Source organism: Eublepharis macularius, chromosome 4, assembly GCF_028583425.1.
Source record: "Eublepharis macularius isolate TG4126 chromosome 4, MPM_Emac_v1.0, whole genome shotgun sequence".
Taxonomy (NCBI): domain Eukaryota; kingdom Metazoa; phylum Chordata; class Lepidosauria; order Squamata; family Eublepharidae; genus Eublepharis; species Eublepharis macularius.
The window spans coordinates 8,554,827-8,580,107 of record NC_072793.1 but is presented as its reverse complement, the minus strand read 5'-3'; the positions used below and the strand labels follow the sequence as shown (position 1 = coordinate 8,580,107).

General features: G+C 47.5%; 1 protein-coding gene across 2 annotated transcripts in view; it reads right to left on the bottom strand.

Moving 5' to 3' along the window:
• Positions 1–468: 468 nt before the first annotated feature.
• The window catches only part of RACGAP1 (Rac GTPase activating protein 1), a 57,889-nt gene continuing 33,076 nt past the window's right edge, over positions 469–25,281 (bottom strand). For both annotated transcript variants that reach the window (XM_054977223.1, XM_054977224.1), the window contains 10 exons: positions 20,276–20,393; positions 15,792–15,919; positions 8,682–8,846; positions 7,548–7,643; positions 7,214–7,412; positions 3,639–3,744; positions 3,337–3,469; positions 3,069–3,204; positions 1,450–1,558; positions 469–623 (listed from right to left, as the gene is read on the bottom strand). In XM_054977223.1, the coding sequence (XP_054833198.1) occupies positions 548–623; positions 1,450–1,558; positions 3,069–3,204; positions 3,337–3,469; positions 3,639–3,744; positions 7,214–7,412; positions 7,548–7,643; positions 8,682–8,846; positions 15,792–15,919; positions 20,276–20,393 (1,266 nt within the window). In that variant the 3' untranslated portion in view covers positions 469–547. The remainder of the gene's footprint in view (positions 624–1,449; positions 1,559–3,068; positions 3,205–3,336; positions 3,470–3,638; positions 3,745–7,213; positions 7,413–7,547; positions 7,644–8,681; positions 8,847–15,791; positions 15,920–20,275; positions 20,394–25,281) is intronic.

The window sequence follows — 25,281 nt, the reverse complement described above, 5'->3', positions numbered from 1 at the left end:
GATTTCAATTTTTCACATGACCAAATTCTAAGTGTACTCATTTTAAAAAGAAATACGTCATTGGTTTCACTAAAAATAGACTAACCAAGGGAGTAAAACGTACTTCCAAAACACATCGTTTCCTTGTACCATGGATGGGTACTTGTTCCCCTAAGGATTACGACTGTTTGAAATGAGATTACTGCTGGTGCAAAATGCATCCTATCCTTTCCAAGTATAACCCACAAATGAAACAATAATGGGGTGCTTTGAACAGATGGTGGGAGCTATCCAGCTACAGAAAACAATTTTCAAAACAACTTCTTGCAGTTTTCTTCCTAGCATGCTGAGCGGGTTCTGCCAATTATTTCCCTACAATAAATGTGATATGGCACTAGATACTTTATAGTGCACAATAAAATTCAAATAAAAACACAGTTAAACTAAAAACAAGTATACCATTAATCGCAGTACACAATGCAGCTGAGATAGTGAAAGAGCAACGCAGGATTTTATTGTAGCTTTGCATAATCGGACTGTAAGTACATGTTCAGGACCAAAACATATTTCATTTCAGCATTGGAGAGGCAAAAAAGTTGCCCTGTCGTCCTAGGCTGGTCACAGACTTGCTTTTGCTTGCAAATCTGAAAGGAAGAAAAATTGAAGACACTCAGTAGGAGTCCTAGCGTTTTCTTTGTAAAAGAGTAACCTCCTCCTTTTATATCTACTGATGTTTGTCAAGTTTCTGCCCCGTATTTTTAATTTTTTATCATCCCACCTGCTTTGCCATTCAACTGCTCACACTGTCCAAAGTAGGCAAAATAAAAGGTAGATACAGCACAAGATATTGAGGAGAGTGTGAATGAGCTCACAACTTTTACATACAGACGCTTGGCTGGGCCCTTCCTTTCTCCCCACCACCAATGTTACTTTACTGGCTAAATGTGAAACACTTACTCCCAGACTGTCCTTTTAGTGAGGTTGCAATATATAGGACTGTGCACTGCAATTAACTAGCAATTATGCTATATCACCTTTTCCTAACTACAACAAAATTGGCCAGAAGTAGATTCACGTTATCCTGCATCCCATCTGAGACCTACATCCAACGCTAATATCATAGTCTCCTTATGAGCAGGCTGTGCTTAAAGGGCCACAGGGAAGCTATATGACTCCTACAACAGGAAGCACTGCAGTCATCTAGACTAAAGGAAAGTGGTGATTTTCATTATAATCATGCTTCTGCTTTGGAATGTTTACTCTGGTTATGGGCTGCTATTCATTCTATACCACGCCCACCTTGAAGCAAGTCACTGTTGCCCTTTGAAGCAAGGGACTAATTATCATCTCCTAGTTACACTGATTTGCTGCAGTGAGTGCACTAAAATCCTGAAGTTTTTAACCAAGGAAGAGCTTCAGTGGACAAAGAGGGGAAGAAAGTGTTCACCAGACCAAGAAAGCCCAACTTACTTGGGTGTTGTCTTGTTAAATGTAGATCGGACCTTCTGAGTCAGAGAGCTGCTTGAAGGTGTCTTTGCCAGTTGTTGTTCTGGAGTGGTGAGGGGTCCCAACATGCTCACTTAGCAACAAGACAACACAGACATGGCACTGCTGTTAGCATTTGTATCCCACGGTATCAATTACTTCCAAGGCTAGAAGCATAATTATGAAAGGGCTCAAGGAGCATCTAAGGATTTAGTGTCAATATATATATGGACTAGCAATAAAGTCTGTTGTGGGGAAAAATACAACAGGCTCTAGAAAGGGGAGGCGGGCAGGTGGGCATCACCCTCCTGCTCTGCACCTGATCCCAGCCAGGTGAGGGTTGGGCATTGACACCTGCTCTGCACCTGATCCCGGCCGGGTGACAGCAGGAGGCAGGCATTGCCACCTGCTCTGTTCCTGATCCTGGTTGGGGGAAAGAGGGGAGTGGGGCGGGCATTGTCTCCTGCTCTGCACCTGATCCTGGCCAGGTGAAAGGGGGCAGGATTGCTACCTGCTCCGCACCCCGCTCACCACCCAGTGAAGGGGGGAGGGCATTTCCGCCTCCTTCCTGCCCTGATCGCTGCCGAGGAAAGGCAGGGAGTGAGAGGGAGGGACGAGCCGTCTCACCTGGGCTTCCTGCCGTGGTGATGCCTTCTGAAGGTGCACCAGGATAAGAGGTGAGTCATCAGCAATACAGCTCACCTTTTATATAACAGGATGTGGAATACTGCATAGCAACACTTGCCACATTTAGCACACATTGCTAAAATTCATGTGGTGATAGACTCTCTGGAATGAGGTGAAGGAGGTGTAGCACAGACATCCTACTAGCCAGACTTGACACTAAGGAATGCACTTCTAGTAATCACCAACTTTTCCCAACCAAATTTTCTGCCAAAGGCTTTCAAATCCAGTAAAAAGAAAAGCCAACATATGTGAACTCACAGCAATAATGCTGTCCCCCTGAGTGTGCATGAAACTGGTTGTGACAAACATAAGGCTGATACCAGGAGTGGCAGCTTTAGGTCTCTAATACTGTGCAATACCACAGATCAGTAAGGCACAAATCTAAAGTTAAACCTTATTGCATTGTTTATTGGATGTCTTATCCTGTTGATTGTATCGACTTACTATAAATAGTTAAGTGCCAATTTCTCCTTTCTTTGCACTTAGCATGTAGTAAGGCAAGTGTGCAATGCCTCACCATCCAATCTGCATTTGGGCAATAAAGATCACTGGCTTCCACTGGGTAAGGAAGCTCAAAGCATGGCAACATGATGTATTTTTATTGCAACATGAAACCAGGAGAGAAAGACTAAACTGAATATGCTGTTACCATTTTCATGTTCTGAATATGCATGTTAGCTATCCCCACCTTGTGGCTTTTTGGTCCTACAATATGCATTTGGGACAGTGCAAGAAGAATAGGGTTATTTGGTTAGAACTAAATGGATAAAGATGAAGGGCTAAAATCCAACTACCTGAATTTGTAGAACTAGCACTGCAGCAAGAACCTGGTGTGTAAAGCTAAGTGGCTTGTTGAAAGGAGTGAAGTTTTGTTAGCACATTGCATTGCAGCCAGCAATTCAACAAGGTATGATTACCTTTAACATCTGGGGTGCAAGGTGTTGAGTAGGCATTGGAGTTTCCAATGATATGGTCTGGATCAATATTTTCTTGTTCCACCATCATAAACTGGTTCCAGTATTCCACAGGCAGACAAAGGAGCCGCTCTACAATCTGCAGAAGGACATGATTAGTCATTCCCTCCTATATAAGGAGGCAGAACAGACAAGGCAAAGAAAAATAGATACTTCATTATACCACATCTGGATGTGCCCAAATTTCACATTCTGCAAATAGCTGACCTACCTTGGGTTGTCTTTTTGTGTCTTGAAGGAGTGTCATGGGATCAGGATCTGGCACAGCATGCCCGACAATTGTAGGTCCGAAGACTCTGGCCAAGTTGCCAACATCCATTTTGGTGTCTGGACTTTGAGCCACCCTACATGAGAGAAAAGGAGTTTTGAAGCACAGCACATCTGCGAGGAGAAAGGCTCTGACAACTGCCCCATGGCAAGTGAGCCACAAGCCTCCAAATGCAGCCTGGAATGGAAAAAACCTATTCCATTCCCCCCATATTCGCCCTTCCAGGATAGCCCAACTATACTCACCTCTGGAGGTGGATCATAAGGAATGCCAGGGTGTCTCTGTTTGCCTGAGGGAGCTCCCCAACTGTTTGGTACATGGCCGCCACACTGTTATCCTCATCCATAATTTCTGTGGGGGAGGAACAGCATTTTCCTGTTTTTAATATATCAATAAGGCTTCTCTCATGTCCCAGGTATTTGTTGGGCACAGAAGTCTACATTTGAGCGTAGCAAAAAAAGTTACCATTAATATTCTAGTATCTATCTTTCACCCACTATAAAGCTTTTAGTCTCAGTGATAGCACTAGAGGTGTTCCCCATATAGATGAACTAATTTACCGCTCATGGTGTTACATGAGAAAACCTTAGGTCCACAAGCTTCCTCCTCCTCCCTTCATGCTGCAAATTCCTTTCTTTTACAGCAACACATAATTGCCTTTACACCCAAACTGGCACACTGCCCTCCACATCAGCCACAGTTTGAATACAGTTTCTGGTTTCAAGAATATGTAGAAACCATATCTTGCTGGGTCAGATGTAAAACAGGGTTGCACTTACCTGTAACTGTTGTTCATCTAGTGCTTCTATGCAGGCACACACTGGGACTGCGCAGACCAGCCACAGAGAAAGATTTTCAAGCTCTCAAACTGTAGGAGATGCTCCACCCATTCAACATGCATGTGTGCAAGTTTTCCTGCTGAAATGCAGTGATGCCAGACGGAACAACCCTGTATCCTTTAATTTCCCTAAACCAGCGGAGACAGAATTTGATATTCTCACAGCAGGGTAGGAGGGAATGTGTGCTCGCACAGAAGACACCAGATGAAAACAAAGTTGCACTTACCAGTAAGTGTTGTTCACTGACATCTTCTGTGCAGGCACACATGGGACTGCGAATGTGCAGGCTTGCCGAATGTTGAGATTTTTACAGCTTAAAAACCACTAGGGGGCACTCATCTCTCCAGAGCGCATGCGCAACATCTTTCCCATCAAAACCGAGCGACTCTAGGAGACAGCGCCCCTTCACCCTCAGTTCCACCTAAGCTGCCGGCCCTCCAATATGAGAAGAGCATCAGCGGCGCAGGAGGCAGGGTACGTGTGCCTGCACAGATGTCAATGAACAACAGTTACTGGTAAGTGCGACTTTGTTTCCATTGTCCATCTTTCTGTGCAGTCCCACATGGGAAACTAACAAGCCACTTACCAGGTGGTGGATGTGCTCTTCACTTGAACAGAGATTGCAGAACTGCTTGCATCACAGCTGCATCTCTTTGCTCTAACACATCCAGGGCGTAGTGTCTTGCGAAGGTCTCAGCTGATGACCAGGTAGCTGCTTCGCAGATACTGATCAAAGGGACTCCACTGATCAAAGGATGCTTGTGACCTCGTTGAATATGTGTGGATCTCGAATGGACATGGTAAGTTTGCTGCTGTATAACAAAACTGGATAGCTCCCACCACCCACCTGGATATAGTCTGGGAGGTGGATCTCTTGCCCTTGTTGGGGCCAGCATATCCAACTAAGAGTCGCTTGTCTACCCTATATGACTCAGTACGTTTTAGGTAAAACAGGACAGCTCTGCGAACATCTAAAGTATGGAAGGATTGTTCTGCCCCCCAAAGTGGGCAATGGAAAAGAGACTGAAAGTACTATGTCTTGTGATGCATGGAATTCAGATACTATCTTGAGTCTAAAGTCTAATCCTGTCCTTAACACCATCTCCCTTGGTGAATCTTGAGGAATGGGGAATCCGATCTTAGAGTGGCAAGTTTGCTAACTCTCCTGGCCGATGTGATCGCTATAAGGGAAGCCACTTTCGTGGTAAGAAAACAAAGGTGGCATGTGGCTAATGGCTCAAATGGTTTGTTCATCAAATGGGTCAGAACCAGGTGTAGCGACCATTGGGGTACTATTGTAGTCACAGTAGGGAATAAATTCCTCAAACCCTTTAGAAACAATTTGGATGAGTGATGCGAAAACACTGTCTTTTTATCTATTGGGGAATGGAAAACCGATATAGCCGCCAAGTACATTTTTTGGAGGAATCAGATAAACCTTCCTGTTTCATGTATTGTCGAAGGCTTTCACGGCCGGAGAACGATGGTTGTTGTGGGTTTTCCGGGCTGTATTGCCGTGGTCTTGGCATTGTAGTTCCTGACGTTTCGCCAGCAGCTGTGGCTGGCATCTTCAGATGGGGCTACACCTCTGAAGATGCCAGCCACAGCTGCTGGCGAAACGTCAGGAACTACAATGCCAAGACCACGGCAATACAGCCCGGAAAACCCACAACAACCATCTTCCTGTTTCAATTGAAGTAGGAATTCTAAAATCTGTGCCAATGAACACTCTGATGGGTCCAAAGACTTAAGTTTGGCCCATTGTGAACATCTTTGATACTGTCAGTCTATGGAAAACAGGACACGTTGGAGCTGACTCCCCCTTGCAGCAAGAAATCCAAGCTCTCGAGTCAAGGTTTTTTAATGAGAAATCATAACTACAGCATACATATGTCCACAGATTACACAGAAGCAATAAAAGCGTCTGGCTATACACAGGGTTCTTGTTGAGAATGACGTATGGAATGTTTGCTACAAGGTTTCAGTCCCTCTCTGTAAGCCCCCCACCCTCGGTGCCCGAGCAGCTGGGCATAGTCCAGTGGGAGAGTAGGAAGGAGCTGTCCCAAGGCCATGAATGCAAAGTTCAGGACGATGGAGGGACTGTGGGCAACAGACCTGACAGATACTATCTTGTAGTATATGGCATTTTGATATTGTATTTCACGCATTTTTTAAATAGAGCTTTATGAGACATACGTATCTCTATAAAGCTTGTGGATGGACAAGAAGTGAAGAATGCTGTAAAATTGAATACGAAGAGTGAATGAGAGAACCTTTCACAGCAGCGGTGAAAAAGGAACCGAGAGATATGGGGTTGCTCCACCTGGGAAAATCACACATATGTGTTGAATGGGCGGAGCACCCCCTACAATTTGAGAGCTTGAAAATCTCTGTGGCTAGCCTGCACAGTCCCAATGTGGGACTGCAAAGAAGACTGACAATGAACAGCAATTATGGCTAGCTGCAAAAGAGAAAATTCAATAGATCAGAAGGACCATGTAATCTTGGGTATGGCATGAAGTTCTAACTGGATTGTAAATGAGAAGATCTACAGAATAAGACACATGAGAAAGTAAAGCAAGAGGGTAAGGGTCACAGAGTGCTTATATAGCTCTTAATGTGGACTTTAGCAGTAATTTCCAAGAGATTTTGAACTTAATATGGGCAACACAACCCTGCTGTCTTTGAGTTTGCTTCATTGTTTCGATACCTTCTCGGCAATCTATTGTTTTTGCAGGCTTGCTGTTTTTATTGGTGTTCCTGCTGTTTGAGTCAGGGATAAAAGGACTGCAATCTTAAGACTTAATTCTTTTTGTCTATTACAGTAACAGAGGCTTAAGTAGTTGTTTTGCTTGTCATAGGGGAAGACTGCATAGGATAAAAGACTAAAAACTGCTGTATAGGTTTGTGCAAAGCAGAAAATGTCCAGGTTTTTACACATGATCTAGATGGGGGCAACACACTTTTTGCATTATTTTTACCTGCTGCCTCCATGAAAGTCTTGTTAAGACGGAAGGTGAGAAGGGGTTCCTTAAGGTTCCGAAGGAAGTCTTTAAGGAGGCCACATATGGCATGGATATCTTCAACTTTGCTAAGCAGGGGCACACTTTTCCCTCTAAGGAACTTCTCCTTCAGCTCTTTCACTGTCCGGTCACAGCCAGAAATTCGGTAGAGGCCTGTCTGTTGAAACAACAATCGCTAGCAAGTCAATGGAACTGGTTTCTACGATCATTGCATAAGTTCCTTTGATAGTTGTATTTATTTTTTGCTCATTCCAATAATTTCATTAAAAAATCTTTCAAATCTCATTCTTACCTCATGCAGTCCGCGCTGCTCAATCTCATTTACACAGTGAACCACAATGGAGGGTATCATGGGAGGAGTCAGAGATACAAAATCCACAAGAGTTCCCTAAAAGGGAAATACAGTGATTTTCCATCAGCACTGATCTACAACTTCCACAGAAGACACTTCTGATAAATACATGGACAGGTTGTAATAGAGATCTCAAGAATGAAGTTACCTAACCAGAGTCCTTGATACAAAATGTGACATAACTTCACTCTAACAGAACAGGGAGCAAAGAATATCTTTAAAACTGAATTTTATGGCCAAATCCCAGGGATCAGATTCTACTATTAAGCTTTGTTGGTTAAGGGACATGGGCTGTGGAATATGCTACTGTGTCATTTAATATGGGCAATGAGTGATGTACCTACTGTATCATTTAATATGCTATGTTTAATTGCTTATGCTTTGTTTCAGGCTTTTTTTATCGGTTTGAAGCTCTGAACCAGATTTCTTGGTGTATTCAATTTTTTTGCAATCCATATTTGTATCCTGCCCTTCTTCTAAGTAGCTCAGGGCAATTTATACAATTCTCCCCTCCTCCATTTTATCCTCATTCAGCCTTGTAAAGTAGCTTAAACTGAGTGTTTGGCCCAACATCAATCAGTGAACGTGAATGTAGTTATTTGCCAAATTTATACCCCACCTTTCTGCCCTCATCAGGGCCACCATATATATATATATATTTAAATCTGGTAAGAGGCACTTCTGGCCACAGTTGTCACATCCAACAATAGACCTGGGTCCAAGAGTTCCCCACCCAACTACAAACCTGTTCCTTCAAAGGCAGTGCAACCCCATCCAGAATGAGTGACAGCTGAAGACCCAGGTCAGACTTTCCACTCACTAACAGTACTTCCAAGCTTGTCAAGATTAAATTTAAGAACTGAGATTTTAACCCAGTCCTAGCCTACATCTCTAATCACTACACAATACAGACATCTCCTCAAACTCTTGCTCTTGGTACAGTGAACCTCAAGGCTGTTTTCACAGATGGGCCTCACTCATCACCCATTTAAACTTCAGTCTTTTCCTTACTAGATCCTACACAAGATTATGCAACTCTAGGCTATAGAAACCATGTCATGTATGGGAACATACCTCTCCAATTCTGACAGGGGTCCCTGCCAAGGTAGGGATACAAGGCAGAGGGCAGCGGTCTCGACATTCTGGATGAGTCACTACCCGACAGTCTCTGCACTTCAGGGATGGTTTCCCAAACTTTATTCGCTTGCCACATGGAACGCATGACTCTGGTTTGATAACCTAGGATAGGGGGTAGAGAGAAGAGAGCAAGCACACATGTAAGGAATAGGCCTGCTATGGAACAAAGTTCTGGAAAACCGTCTAAATGAATTACTGATTATTCCTATTTATAGTTGTTTCAAGAGCCTGAAGTGTAAATACATTTATTTATTTATATTCAATTTATATTCTGCCCTCCCCACATCAGATTACAACAAAGTTTAAAATCACATTTCACAGTTTAAAAACTGTTAAACACCTTAAATGCCATAGATTAAAATAACACACACACACACACATATATAAACACAGCAGCACATAATCTGGACGACCACCTTTCCCGCCATTTCCAGAGCATTTTAACAGGGAGATATGTGAGAGATGGAAGGTGTCACTAGAAGGGAGGGCATATGCTTTACTCCCCCGGCTAGGGGGCACCACCTCACATCAATCATATGCCTGGCGGAACAGCTCTGTCTTGCAGGCCCGGCAAAAAGCTAACAAATCCTGCTGGGCCCTGGTTTCATTAGACAGAGCGTTCCATCAGGCTGGGGCCAGGACTGAAAAAGCCCTAGCCCTGGTCGATGCCAGGCGGGCCCCCCTAGGGCCAGGGATCTTTAATAGATATTTATCGCTCTCACGAAGAGTCTTCTGGGGTTCATATGGGGAGAGGCGGTCCCGCAGATACGCCGGTCCTAGTCTGCATAGGTTAGTACCAAAACCTTGAACCTGATTCAGTACTCCACCGGCAACCAGTGCAGCTGGTGAAATACATATAATTTTTTTTGCTGTGTTTTGGTTTTCCCTTTCCCAAACCCTAAGCAACATTACGCAGCCAAATAGCTTCCTGCAAAGTAAGTAAAGCAGCTTCTTAAACACTCAGTAAGCATGCCACATGTTGTCTCTAAGCAGAGAATTACTATTTGCATAAAAAGCTTAACTATGGTTTCTTTCCCTTATTTAATGTTTAAGCATTATGCCTGTGATGGGTTTGCAAACTATAGCTAAGTATCTGCATCAAGTTTTATCCAATGCCTTTGCAAGACATTAAGCAGAACGTGCTGGTATCTCCTTAAACATACCTCTTTGTGCATTTAGTTGTCAGTCAAAACAGTGATTACATGTTTGTTTAGGAACTTCAAACGCTGTATGTGGCCTTACCCCTCTTAAGCATCACTCTGCATTTGGCCAGAGGGCACCATAACAGAAAAAACAGGGTTAACATATCTGTAACTTATGTTCATCGAGTTCTTCTGTGCTGACACACATGGGACTGTGCAGGCGCAGGCCAGCCGCCGGAGAATTTTCTACAGCTTCTCTAGCTCCGAAGGGGCCGTTTGTCGCGCGCCTCAGCGACCGTTTTCCCACCCAAACGGTCACATGTCTTCCCAGCGACCAACGGCCCCTTCCCTCAGTTCTCCCTTGCCGCCGCTATCCAATACACATAGCCATAATCCTTTAAAACATCAATATTGTTATAATCCTCATATTATCGTGCATTGGAATTCACAGCGGGGTAGGAGGGAGGGATGTGTGTCAGCACAGAAGAACTCGATGAACATAAGTTACAGGTATGTCAACCCTGTTTTCATCTTCGTTCTTCTGTGCCTCCACACATGGGAGAGTACCAAGCTTCACACAATAAGGAAGGTGGGGTGAAATCCAACTCAATTTTATTATATGACAACAGTCCTAGTACCAGGACCAATAAATAAATAAGTCATTGTACAGTAATATTCAACGTGTTCTATAAATATATACATATATACATAAATACACAAAGTGTCATGGTCAGTTATTACAATAATACCCTCCAGTATCCCTTCAGGAAAACAGGGAATGGAGGACAGCTTTGGCCACAGAAACCTCTTGCTCTGCATTGACATCCATAGCATAGTGTTTAACAAATGTGTCAGCAGAGGACCACGTAGCTGCCCTACAGATATTAACCAGCGGCACACCCCTGATGAGTGCCGAAGAGGCTGCTTGAGACCGTGTGGAATGGGCTTTGACATGCAGTGGGCAAGCAACCCAGCTAGAGCATAGGCCTTACTAATGGCCGATACAATCCACCGTGACAGGGTCTGCAAAGATGCCCTGTTACCCTTATCCTTGGCCCCAAAACAGACGAACAAATGAGGACTAGTACGAAAATCCCTAGTCCTATCCAAGTAGAAGGCCAGGGCTCTTTTTAGGTCCAAAGTGTGAAGGGCCTTTTCCCCCTTGGAAGACGGCTGCAGAAAAAACGCAGGCAGCGTTATCTCCTGCGATAGGTGAAAGGCAGACACCACCTTAGGCAGGAATTTGAGGCATGGCCGCAGGACCACCCTATTGCTGTGGAACAGAATGAAAGGCGGGTCAGCCCTAAGTGCTGACAGCTCACTTACCCTCCTGGCAGACGTTATAGCCACTAGAAAAGTCACCTTATAGGACAACAAGTCCAAAGGGCATGTGGCTAACGGCTCAAACGGAGGCAACATCAGCCTCGACAGCACCAGGGATAGTGACCATTGAGGCACCGGGTGTGACACAGGGGGGTAGAGGTTAAACATCCCCTTCAGGAACTGGCGGGACTTACAGTGTGAAAAAACTGTGCCACCGTCTACTTGAGCATGGAAGGCTGAGATAGCCGCAAGATGGACTTTGAGGGAGGTAACTCTTAAACCTTGCTCCCTCAACTGGCATAGATAATCAAATATGAGCCCCAGGGGGCTATTGGCAGGCACCACTCCTTTAGCAAGTGCCCAAGCCTCAAACCTACGCCACTTAGCCTCATAGGACCGTCTAGTGGACAGCTTCCTAGCGTTCAACAAGACCCTGTCCACCTGCTCCGAAAACACTACAGGCGGGGCTGGATCCGCCAAGCTGACAGGTGTAGCTTCATGGGTTCGTGATGGAACAGGCTCCCATTCCGCAGGAGATCCTGCCGGGGAGGCAGACTCACGTAAGTCCTTTTGGATAGGTGCAGGAGCTTGGGGAACCATACCTGCCTCGGCCAAAACGGGGCCACAAGTATGCAATCCGAATTGTCCTCCTTTATTTTGCACAGTACCCTGGGTATCAGTGGGAATGGCGGAAACATATAGTGCAACCTGTGGGTCCACGTAAACTGGAAGGCATCCCCAATAGAGAGGGGGTCGCCCCCTGCCCTTGAGCAAAATATCTGGGCCTTGGTGTTCACTGAAGTTGCGAACAAGAAGGGCCCGATCGACGAGGCTGGATCTCCTCGGCAACCAGTGAGGAGGGTGCTTTACCAACGACTGCCAGGTGCCCTGCTTGATCTTATACAGCTGTTCGGTTCTTTTCGATGTAGCAGGCTGGTCACAGGGCACCTTCCACACCTTTTCCACAATCTCATCCACTCCTTCCAGCATGGGGAAGCCCACTGTCGCCGGGTTGTCCCCGTAGATCCGACGCAGGAGCTTATCCTTGGTCTGCGGCGTCGCCGAGGAAATATCCATTTCCAGCGCCTGTGCCATGCGAGCCATCTGATCCGAGTAGATCCGAAGATCCTCCTAAGGGGAGCTGGTACTGGGCGCCACGTTGTCGTCTGGGGACGGCTCCGACCACGACTCCGACCTGTAGTCCCCGACACTCTCAGCCTCCTCCTCATCGGAACCAAGTACCGACTCCTCTCCTTGGAAGGGTGGAGGCAGCCAACCCTGCCTTGAAGTCGAAGGCATCGGTTCCGAGAGCTCAAACCCGGCAGGTGCCTTCCAATGGCAGTGGTAGGCCGGAGGTATGTATGAGGCCTGGCGATGGTGCGACTCTAAGGAGTGCCTGGAACCAACGCTCCCCACCTCAGAGCGGCGCCGGCTGTGGGTGGAAGCCACCGGGGACCGGAGAGCAGCTGGAGCAGGTGACGGTCGGTTCCGATGGTGGGTTGGCGGGCTTGGATCCGCAGCCGGGGAGTGATCACTAGGGATCACAATGAAGGCCCCCGGATCCGGCACCTCTTCCGGAGTGGGCGAATCCAGGTGCGGGGAAGGCGTGCGAGGGACCACCATCACGACCTCCTCAGCGGACGCCTGACATGGCGACCGAGAGCGCCGACGCTTGGCCTTCTTTGGTTTCTTCGAAGGAGGCTTGGAAGAGGCCCTTGGAACTGAAGCCCTTTCAGTGGTCGGCCTCTTGCTCGAACTCGGCTTTGGATTCGACACTTTCTTCAGGGTCGGCTTCCCGGCGGCGAGCTGTGGTCTCGGCGCCGCACCAGCTGTTGGATCCACCGATGGCCTCGGATCCGTGCTCCTCGGTTCCGAGTCTGACGCCCTTGGATCCGACCGAGTCGAAGAAGCGCTACGGGGCGGTCTCACCGACTCCCACACTGGAGAGCCCGCTCTCGATGCCGCAGCACTCGTCGGCCGAGATTTCGACGCTGACTTCACGGATGCCGCTGAGCCCGCTCTCGAATGCCGTTCAGCAGAGGGGCTAGGGCCAGCCTTGGGGGAGGGCAACGGAGTAGTCTCCGACATCACTTTCTTCCACAAGGAGGAGTTTAAGTGGGCCTGACGCTCCTGCTGGGCCTTGTGGGTAAAGCCCTGGCATATCTTACACGCCGTAACATTGTGGGTCTCTCCCAGGCAAAATAAACACAACTCATGGCCATCGGTCTGGGCCATTTGTGTGTGGCACTGAATACAGTGCTTGAACAAAGCCTTGGAAGCCATAATAGGATCGGGCAAAAGAGTAGTCAAACAGTCCGAGGTTATATTTACCGAGTCCAAAACAAGATCCAAATCAGCAAGACGAAGAATAGTCAAGTCCGAAGTCAAAAAACCAGATTCACCAAATCAAGCAATAAAGCACTAAAGCACGGAGCTGCAAAGCAGACGTTCTCTCCAAGTGGCGGCAAGAAGAGAACTGAGGGATAGGGCCGTTGGTCGCTGGGAAGACATGTGACCGTTTGGGCGGGAAAACGGTCGCTGAGGCGCGCGACAAACGGCCCCTTTGGAGCTATAGAAGCGATAAAGAATTCTCTGGCGGCTGGCCTGCGCCTGCGCAGTCCCATGTGTGGAGGCACAGAAGAATGAAGATGAACTCTTGTTCCTCATAGCTTTACCTTAAAAAATATAGCAATATCCAGTGCAGACCCTCACCTAACACTCAAAGAGTCTGGGGCCGGAAAATTCATAGAAGGTGGTGTTCCTTCAGATATTATGGGCTCAACACAGGCCGATTCCACATGGTCTAAATATCCTGGTTCAAACTGGTTCAAATTAGGGGTGTGTGCTTTGGGTTCCTGGTTCGGAAAAACCCCTGAACCGGGCCCGATTCATAAAGATTCAGTATTTCTGAATTGTATGATGGCCCCGATTTGGAAATACTGAATCAAAGCTTCCCAAAGTGATTTGGGTTGCTTCGGGGCCTTTTTAAAGGGCTCTCTCCCACCACCACCCCACTTACCTGGGACATCCTGGCGGTGGTGGAAGTGGCAGTGCGAGCAGCGGAGGCACCGGCTGTGGCCTTCCCTGCTGTCCTGCTGGCTGCCATGGCGGCCGAAGCGGTGGCTGCGGCCTTCCCTGCCGCCCACTGCGGCGGCTGAAATGGCAGCGCAGGCGGCGGAGGTGCTGGCTGCGGCTTTCTCTACCGCCCTGCTGATTGCTGTGGAGGCGCTTGCTCCAGCCTTTGAGAAATGTAAATGGGGTTGGGGTTGGGGGGCTCAGGGTGGAGGTGGGTGGCTCACTTTGGTATGTTCCAAATCATTACAAAGCATACCAAAGCAATTCCGATAACCTGAACCTGAAGCAGCTTGCCGCTTTGGGTTTGGGGTTATTCCGAATCTTTTTCCTGCTTCAGGTAAACCTGAAGCGAGAAAACTGAATATTTCCCTGGTGCACACCCCTAGTTCAAATTGTAAAATGAGTTCTGCACGGAAAAAGGCTACATTCGGCACAGAAGTTATCTTTCCCTGACATTTCTTTAGCTTTTCTCTCTGCACACGTACCCCGATGTTTTCTTTACAGTCAAGCTGTGGCGGGGTTTTAGCAGTGCAGAATGTTTATACTGGTAGGAACCCTGGACCGGCCTTTCTCTCCATTTTTCTTCCCCCTGCATCCTGACTGGTTGAGCTGCAACATTTTGGCATGACCTTTCTCTCCCCCCCTCCAATCGAGGTCATTTGCACTTCGTTCGTTACTACAGTTTGCATGCAATTCTCTCCCTGCATCATTGTATGCGGCCACCCCCCCTTTTAAAAAATCTTAAAAAACCATTGTACTATTGTACCATAGCAACACATTTCTAAAATAATGTAAGTCACTGGCCACCGATCATTTGCTTCCTTAGAGTAGGCTGTCCCAGTAAAGCAAAGTGGAGACAGTGTTCCTTCCTGGGGTCTTCTAAAGAAAGGAAATTTCTTCAAGACGACCCATCTGAGATACATGGAGCATAAATCTAGGAAGGTCTTCATGATGTTCCTCACACGACTACAAAAGCATAGAACAACAACCATGCCACAAGCAAAAAGAGAATGATGGTGGCAAATCTTACAATTTATTTGTCCAGCTTTCCTTTCAGAACTCCTCAGCCAACCTAATCCAGTGTTGGGAAATAAAATGTCCAATCATGAAGTTGAAGGGATGACTCAAGGGAATGGGGAAAAGGGCCATTGCAAAGTGACTATGTTGCAACTTTGCAATGCATGTGCAAAAGAGTCACTGATGCTACTTCTGACGCACAGACAAATTCCCCCATTTACTCTGAAACAGTACAGGGGTTTCAACTATAACACAGAAAGCAAAACCCAATACACATTCACATGTGCAGAATGCTGGAAAGCCAAATCAAACTGCATTCTCTCAAACTGAATACAGAAAAACATCACAGTAAGTTGACCGTGAAGAATTAGCACATTTGGGGGGCTTTAGAAGACAAAAGTCAACACTTAGCATTGGTCCTGGAAACAAGCAACTTTCTTAGCACTGGTAAAAAGCAATCAGAGTGTCAGTCTATTGTCTGCCTGCTCACCGTTTTTGATACAAATTCATGTAGTCTTATCCCAGTGCTCCCAGGAGTGCTTGATCCATCCGTTTCAGATTTGGTTTCCAGTTTCCTGCTTCCCAAGCTTGAGTCACTGCTCCAGGGCTGTAGAATGGCTTAGGTGACAGGGGAGGGGGGAATAAAAATACCATTTCCCACATTTCATCTTTGACATATAACTGAAACTGGCAGAAGGGATCTTCAGTTTAAATTATGAAGTATGCCATTTTTCAGCAAGTAAAATGCACCTGCAACAGCTGGCTAATACAGACGGAAAGGTAAGTTCCAAGAACATCCAACTTTGTGTTTTTATTTTCTATTTTTAGCATTAAAATAGTTAGAGCTTTGTTTTATTATTTTTTAAAAAAAATTTAGACCCTTTTTCCAGTGGAGAGGCTCAGATTTGGAAGGGGAGGATATTTAGCAGTCCGCTTTTAAAACATCTAATTAATTCTTATTATATATTTTATAGATATAGAAACAAACATGTGGGATGGGTTTAAGGAGAACAACAAAACGTATCAGAGTATTTTTGTCCTTCCAATGTATCAACAAAGATTTTAAAAAGAAACTAAGCTACACCATGTAAGTATGGCACATTTAAGCTGCTCTTAGTATACCTGTAACAAATCTGAAGCATAAATTTAAACGTGTGCTGGTCTATTGTAGCAACAGGGATCTGACCATAGAAAGTCATTATCATTTGTATATACATCTTTATAGCAGGAGACAAAACATGGATTAAAAGCTGAGGTTACAAGGAAGTCAAGTATCTCCTTTTGATTTTCAAATTGGCCCCACCTTATGGATCAAAATATCTGTATAAAAGGCAATCTAAGAGAATAAGTAGATATTGCTACAAACTTGGGGGAATCCCCAATTTTTTCTGAAAACATAGATGGGGTGGTGATGCTGAAAAAACATGAAGAAATAAAAAAGCAAAACAGGGTTGCGCATACCTGTAACTGTTATTCATCTAGGTCTTCGTGCAGGCACACATTGGGATCTGCATTTGCGCAGGCCAGCCACTTGGAACAGAGTTTCTTTAGCTTATCGGCTATTAAGGGTTGGGGACCTCCCCCACAAACCGCTCCAAGACAGTTTTTCCCACTGAAACGGTCATGTGGTTGGAGAGTTTGCCCCCTTCTTTCCCCAGTTCTGTGCTGCTGGAACTCCCCCAGTTATGTCAGAGAGTTCACAGCGAGGCAGGAGAGGGGGAATATGAGCCTGCACAAAGACCTATATGAACAACAGTTACAGGTAAGTGCAACCCTGTTTTCATCTATGGTCTTCAGTGCAGTCCCACATTGAGAGAATAGCAAGCTACTCACCAGGTAGTGGGGTGAAGCTCTCAGGCAAAGAGAGACTGCAGGACTGTCTGGCCACTTAATTACTGATACCACCCACCTCAATATCATTTGAGAGGATGCAGCCTTGCCTTTATTGGGACCTGAATGGCAAACAAAGAACGGTGAATCCCTGCGAAAGGATCGAGTCCTTTCCTTGTAAAATAAAAGAGCTCTCCTGACATCCAATGTGTGTAGCATGTGGCAAGGTTGGGAAAGAATAGAGAGAGAGATACGGTTTGCAACACATGAAACCTGGAAACCACCTTAGGTAAGAACTGCAATCTGGTGCACATCACTGCCCTGTCAGGATAGATCTGAAGGAAAGGAGGGTCTACACTGAGTGCCCTAAGCTCACTAACTCTCCTGGCTGATGTGACTGTCAATAAAAAGGCTACTTTCGCAGAGAGAAGGGGAAAAAGACAAGTCACAATTGTTTCAAATGGTTTCAGCATCAATTTGGCTAGTACCAAGGATAGAGACCACTGGGGTACTAAAGGGGCTCTTGGGGGGCATAGGTTATATATAAACCCTTTAAAAATAATTTTGATACACAGTGCGAGAAGACAGTTTTCCATCGATACCTCTATGGAATGCTGAGATGGCTGCTAAATGAATTTTTACCAATGATGATGCTAACCCAGAGGCTTGTAGGGACCACTAAATAGTCAAAAATGTCAGATGGGGCAGGTATCTGGGTTTGTCTTTCTGGTGTCCGCCCACAGGACAAACCTATTCCATTTAGATGCCTAAGACTTTCTGGCAGCAAGTCTATGGGCATTGAGCAAGATATTTGCAACCTCTCCTGAAAATTGCATGCCTACTGCCCGAGAAACCATGCTGTCAAATGCAGCCTGCCTAAGTTGTGGTATCGTGTGTGACCATAGGTGGGCAAGTCTGATGTCAGAGGCAGATGGACATAACGCCCCCTGGCCTGACGTTTTAGTCAAGCGGTAAGAAGTCTTTGCTGGAACAGAGCGTTTTGAAGCTGAATATGGGAAAGTCGGATATAGATCCTAATTGTAAGGATAGTTGAACGGTATGGAGGACACCATTCGTATGAACGGTGCGTATGGAGGCGCATCAGTCACACCATTGGTATGACTGATGCGTTTATTCAGCAGTCAGATACACCTCTTCTTGGAATCCCATCTCCATCCTGGTTTCCTCACCAGATGATGGTGATCTTGAACTCGATCTCCTACAGGGAGCGATTGCTTTTTCTGCCCTCAAGTCGGATGCAGGCAGTAGAATGGGCGAATTGACACGTTTCCTAAACTTGTTGTCATGGCTTCTGCAAATGCTTCAACTTGTCCTTATACTTCCTTGGCGGCAAGTCCAAAAAAGCCTCCTCGATTCTGGTTGGCACCAGAGATCTCGACACCCCCTTCATAGATATTGAGTGGAATGACACTAGCTATCGACACTATAGACACTAGCTAGGACACTAGCTATCGACGGCGGTTTCTCAAGATTGTGAACATTGTTGAGATCAGACCTCGAGGGCGAGCACTTGGATTTGATGGTACATCTACAGACATTGGATCTGAGACTGCTGCAGACTCCAGCATTGGTTTGGATATGGCTCACGTCAAGAACTCTGTCAGGGCAGGTATTTTAGCTGCTGGGCTATTGGCACTTGACATGGCCTTTCCCCATAGCATGGCTTTTAATTGGGAGGCTTGATCCCCTCTTGCCTTGGGGGTGAACAATCAGCCGTGCTTACATCTTTCCACTATTTGGCCTTCTCCTAAGCAGGCTAAGCACAATGAATGGCCATCGGTCTTGGCCATTTTAGTCCCGCATAAAGAATAAATATTTATCTGCTATCTCCTTATTCTCCTGAGACGCAGATCGCGAGGGGGTGGGGACCAAAAATCGAAGAAATCGGTCATGTCTGTAGCAAGACATAGCATCCATGCCAATTTTGATTCTGTTGTGCTGAACAAAATGTATCCTGCTGTAACTCAATATCACTTTGCTAGTGTCATAACTATTTCTTTCTCAGGCTTTCACAGGTGTTTATCTGTTAGACTGTAACAGCTTCCAATGTTGATGACCTTGTGCTCATTCCCAGATGGTGCTATGTCTTGCTTCCTAGTAACTCAACTTGATATCACAAATATGTAGAACGTTCTCACACCAGGAGAGCGCCAAAGCTTTGTTTATGGTTGGGAAGGAGGAAAGGCACAAACTTGAATGTTAAAAGAGAAGTTTCTCTCACATGATATCATTCCTAAATTTCTACTCTTGCTGCTTAGATGTCTACCTTGCTTCTAAGAAGTTCTATGAATCTGTATATGGAAATGACCTGATTTCTGAATAAAAGCCATTTGACCAAGAACTTGCGTCTTACTGCAATGTTCCAGGGATCTATCTGCTGAATCCTGTCATCCATAGCCTGACATAGCTCACCATAGTTCACCAATTCCACTCCCTGCAGAGAATTTTACAACAAATTAACTCGAGATACACTACAACTATTACTCTGAACTATTAACTAACTATATACAATATAACTGTGAACAAGGCCAATGTCAAAGAGAGAGAAAAGAAGACATCTGTTTCTTGCGGTGGCAAAAAACAAACTGGGGAAAGAAGGGGCGACCTCTCCAACTGGCTTGGAGTGGTTTGTGGGGGAGGTCACCTCCCTTAATAGCCTGTAAGCTAAAGAAATCCTGTTCCGAATGGCTGGACTGCGCAAGTACAGTTTCCAATGTGGGACTGCACTGAAAGCTGTAGATGAACATCTGTGCACATAAAGACATGAGAAAGAAAGAACTGAGTAATATTTGGGGTTTCTGTCCTAACCCAAAATGGCACCCATATAGTGCTCTCCTAAGGAAGTAAAGGGGCTAAAAGTAGTGGGATGGGAGGGAAAAGAGAGGCTTGGGGAGGGGGAAAAGGGAACCACAAAAATAGAAATGAAAAAAGAGCAGGGACAGCCAGAAGAAGGGGAAGTACAGAGAGGGGGAGGGTGGAGAAAGCAGGAGCAAATAAAGGAGAAAAAACAGGTAAGCAAAGACCTGATGAAGAAGGTGACCACAGCAGGAATGGGAGAGATGAGATTTCCCCTTGCTAAGGGTCCCAATGCTTGCTAATAACAAACTGAAAACAGACACTTACCTGGCTTCCTACGACTTCCAGCATAGCATGGTATAGTCTCAATAGTGGAGATTGCTTCAATTGGGCCTCCATCATTAGGCACCGTGAGGGTTGTTTTTGCAACTATTGATTCGTTTCCCTGAAATGAAATATCTCAGAGATTAACAGGTGCAGGATGCAGTCAAAGATATGAGGCATCTTCCTGAGCATATAAAACTTGTAATCCATTCTAAGTTAGTATATTTAATTGACACTTAGTCAGGCACCTTATCGAGATATTGCATAGCACCGAAATTGTACCTTCAAAAATGAGAGCCTCCATGGTGAAGCAGGGGAAAGAGCAAGAGATGTAGGACTGACTTGTATTCTATATTTCATTTCAACAACAAAAGGACACTTCTGTCAGTGGATGGGGTGGGGGGCATTTCGACCATTCCCCCTCTCCAACTGCAGAGCCTGACTTTGTCCCCAATACAATCTCCTGACCTTCAGGAACATAATGTTTGGGGGCTCAGGGGGCTGTAGCATGAGAAAGAGATGTGAAAGTCTCACTCAGAGCTCTGCTCGTAAATGTTGTAGGATCCAAGCATATATATTAATGGTCTAATCTTCAAGAAAAAAGGAATTTAGGCAAGAGAGATGCTGCACTTTATGAAGTATACAAGATTTTTTTAAAAAATGGCAGCCGTACATTACATATCGGAACACAATGAAACCAGAGGGTGTACAGAAAAACTCCTGTTATGTGCATAAGCAGTATTATTATATTTATTTAAGACATTTATATGCTGCCTTTCCACCCAAATAGGGTCCCCAAGGCAGCAAACATCAAACATTAAAACAGCATTTTAAAAGTATAAATATTTAACAATACAATAAGAACATATCCTACTATATAAAAGGCTAAGCGTATTCGACAACTCACTTCCTACCCTGGTTATATAGCAGGATAAAGGGGAGCATAAATAAACAAGTACTTTAGCAAAGCTGATTTTAACACATGTAGTGCAATCCAATGTACAAGCTTAGATTGGAATGCTTCTCATTAGGATTGCATAGATAAATGCTAGACAGATTATCTGGTCAAAGAATCCCGCCAAGCTCTCAGAATTTCTGCCTATTGTGTTTGTGAAACCCTGAGGTTACCAGGATAAAGGCAAATATTGTCTGTATTTTGAATATTGGGGTAGGGGGAGGACAGGTCAGTCTGACAGATACCAGAGAAGCTCTGAGAACAAACCATAGAAGCAGGCAGTCTGTATACATCTTGAAGATAATGCAATAATTAGGTAATGCTACCATGAACAAGATCCTAGGTCAAGAACAGATCCTACCAGACTAAATGTATATATTTTTTTTAAATTGAGTTAGTAGCTTAGTGGATCATTAGAATGCTGCAGATTTAATGCATCTTGATTTCATCAAAGCATTTGACAAAAGTTTCCCATAACATAGTAAGCAAACTGGTTAAATGTGAATTATATAATATTACCATCTTTTAGATTAACAGCTGGCTGGAGAATAGTAAGGCGAGCTCATCAATGGCACTTCATCAGTCCAATTCACTGTGAATTTTTTAAATTGCCTTTTCTGGCTTAGTGCATGCAACAAACACCTCATCCCCTGCCAAAATGTCCCATAAGTCCTTGAATCTTGTCTAGCATCAGGGACTTCAGAAGGTCCTATAAAAAGTCCCGTTTTACATCCCTTGTGGAATTCCAACAAGCAAAGGCCTTCCTAAGATCTTCAGGAAGACCATTCCAAAGGGCTGAAGCAGCCATGAAAACCCTATGAACCGGACTCAAGGGGATGGGGTGTGTGAGATAATCAATAAACGTTCCTTGCTGAGCAAAGGTCAGCAAGGTCATACTGAAAGAGACAGACCTTCAAGTACATGGGTCCTAGGTCATGCTTATTTCCAGCATAGCATAACTGACAGGGTAGGTGCAAATGGGAAGGAACCACGTGCACCAAAGCTCCTTGGAGAAAGGGCTGGGTAAAAGTGTAGTGATTTTTAAAAACATCATAAGGAAACGGGCAGCCCAATCCTAAGAAGGGCACGGAAAGTGAACAGGAACCGAACTAAGGCTTGCGAGGGCGCATCTAGCCCGTACGCCCGCGTAAGTGGCCTTCCGCCCGCGCTGGGACGCGGCGCTGGCCCGCCGGCGGGCCAGCACCGGTGCAAGCCACAGGCGCCCGGGCGGCGGCGCAGGAGTGGCGTAGAGCCCTACGCCGACGCAGGGGGGGGGGCGGGGAGCAAGGCGGGGTCGGAGTTAGTCCGCTCCCTAAGCTCCTCCAGAAGCGGGAACGCCCACAGCGGCGCAAAAAAGCTACGCCACGGAAAAAGAAGGCGTAGCCCATAGGCGTCCATGGAACGGCGAAAAATCAGCCCCCTCTCTGAGCGCCCCGCCCCGCCCCTATGGCCCGAAGGAGCATAGGATGAGAACTATCCCGGGGACCAATCAGCGTGCGCGCCCGGCGTGGACGAGCCCCCCTCTCTGCACCCAATCACCTGCGACCGCGCCCTACAAAACATCCGGCCAGCGCCGCCCAAACCCCCAGGTAAGTGAGCACTCGGCCGGAGGCTCTGCCCGTCTGCTGAGTGGCATTGCCCCTTTGAAAACCGAAACGGGCTGAGGGCATTCACATTGGCAGGCGCAGAATGCACTCGGGGAACTTTGCGAAAACCTGGGGGAACTTCGCATAAAGGGGAAGAGGTGCAAATGTCTGCCTAACTCTCTTTCTACCGTGATAGAAAGAATGACTCCACAGCTAACTGATGCATGCTAGTTGCTTCTAACTAAGCACAAACAAACTAACCCTTCCGTGGCAGAAGGGAATGACACTTTGCAAATTAACCGCATGCTCTCCCGTTTCCTTGCAGGTGCCCTGACTCTGGCGCTCCCACCTGGTGATGACCGACGGAGCGCTGACAGGTAAGGAGGAGGTGGGGGGCATTCCGCAGATTAGTGCAAACCGCCCATTCACCTGAACCCACCCGCTCACTTGCCGCTTTGGGTGAGGCCCAGCAGGGGTGGGGGGCAACCATGGCCGCCCCTGGCTGCCTCAGAGGCAGGCGCCTCGAAAACCACATGTGGCCAGGTGTTTGTTGTGACCAGCTCATTCCCTCCCATAAAGGTAAAGGCTTCCCAAGGCTGAGTGCATCCTCGCCAGACCGTCAGGCATCAGCTGCTGCCCTCGACCATGTGCAACCCCCCCCCCCGGATGGCGGAGTGTGGGGCTTGCCTTGCCAGTGGAACAAGGCAAAGCCCACACGTGTCTTTTTCCCCCACAGGCACGTCCAGGGCATGGCTGCTCCCCCGCGCCCCGCCCTCCCCAAACATCTCTGACGGACGGTTGGCTGCAGCCCAGGAAGCACCGTCGCGCCGCGGCCTGCATCCCAGCCCCGCCCCTCCGAGCGGGAAGGAGGGCTGTGTGGAATGCTCCGGCTCCCTCGCCAGCCTAAACGCAAGCCCGCTCTTTCCAGTGCAATAAAACGAGATGTACAACAACCGTCTTCTGTGTCTGCGAGTCTGACTTCGTCCTCCGCCCCTCCCCCAACACTCCCGTCACATCTCCCCACCTGCACATTGCCACAAATGTATCCGACACACCCCGTCTTGCCTCCCCGCCCCCTCCCTCCTCCTCCCCCCCTCCTCCTCTGTATTTGACCAGTGTCTGTACCACCCATCTGCCGAAGAGAACTTGATTCTCAGAAGCCTATGCCACAATACAATTGGATAGTTTTAAAGGTGCTACGGGACCCTTTTTGAATTCGCTACCACAGGCTAACACGGCTAACCCCCCTGCATCTATGGCCAGGTAGAGGGTTGGGGCGGGGCATGTGAGCGGGGAGGGGGATCAATCCCCGGTGGGGAGAGTAGCTGGCACCCGATAAGCAAGGGAGAGGGTGGTGCGAGCTGCCGCTGCAAGGGGGCGGGAGATGGCAGGGGAAACGGTCCACTCGCGGGAACCCTAGCCCCCACCAATGGAGAATCCAGGGTGGTGGCAGGCGGATGCCATATCCCGGGCAGGAGGTCTCGCGCGCCTGGGGAGGGTCGCCCCCATCGCAGCCGCAGCCCCAGCAACACAGTCCCATGAGCGGCCGCCTCCCAGAGTGGGTCCAGCCCCTCGGGCGTCTGCAGCAGCCCCATTGGTCATTCCAACACCTTCCACCCCAGGGCGTCCTGCCTCGCATCCAATCCCGTGGAGCAGTTGCCAGCCTCCCACGCCAACAGGCCATGGTTGTTGGGAGGGGTGGGGTGTGCCTCTCGAGTCCATGCCGAAGCCCTGCTCAGGCGGCTCGTCGCCATCCTCGACCCTCCGGCCCCACCCGCTGCAGCAGCTCCACCCGCCCCAGAGGCACCCCTCCCTCGGGCCCAGTTGCGTGCGAGAGGCCGGGCCCGTGGACGGCCAAGGGGGTCCGGCCGCCGGCCTCGCCGGTGACCGCCGCTGCCGCCTTGGGGGTGGGGTGGGGTGTTTTGCTGCACAGGCGGCTCTCCTACACGCCTCCCCTTCCTCACGTCTGCTGGGGGAGGTGGGATGATATAATAATAAAGGCTGATTTCTGTGCAATGGGTGTCTGTGTTCTTTGCCTTGGGATGGGGACGAGGGGGCAGGCCCGCTGTGTCTGCCTCTTGGTGGCGGCCTCAGGCCAGCCCTCCCCTTCGGCGCCACTTGGGGGCTGTCCCCTGCTGCCAGAGACTGGCTGCTGCCCTGGATTCCTCATGGCAGGGCGCCTGCCAGTCCCATGCCAACCTCTCTGGACGCGGCCGCCACGGACTTGGTGCTACATTGGGCAAACGGGGGAAAGGCTTCTCAGACTACGCCCACCCCTCTCCTTCCCGACTGCGAGCCCCGCCCGACACACGAGCCGAGGCAGTCTGCCGGCATGGGCGCAGTTTGCCTGCTGCTCTGGGGCCTGGCCGGGATCGCGTGCTGCCCATAGGCTGCGCCTTTCCTGGCCCCTCCCCCTGACGCTTGTCAGGAACAGCGCCCTTTGGCTGCGCCTGGCGGCGGCTGTGCAT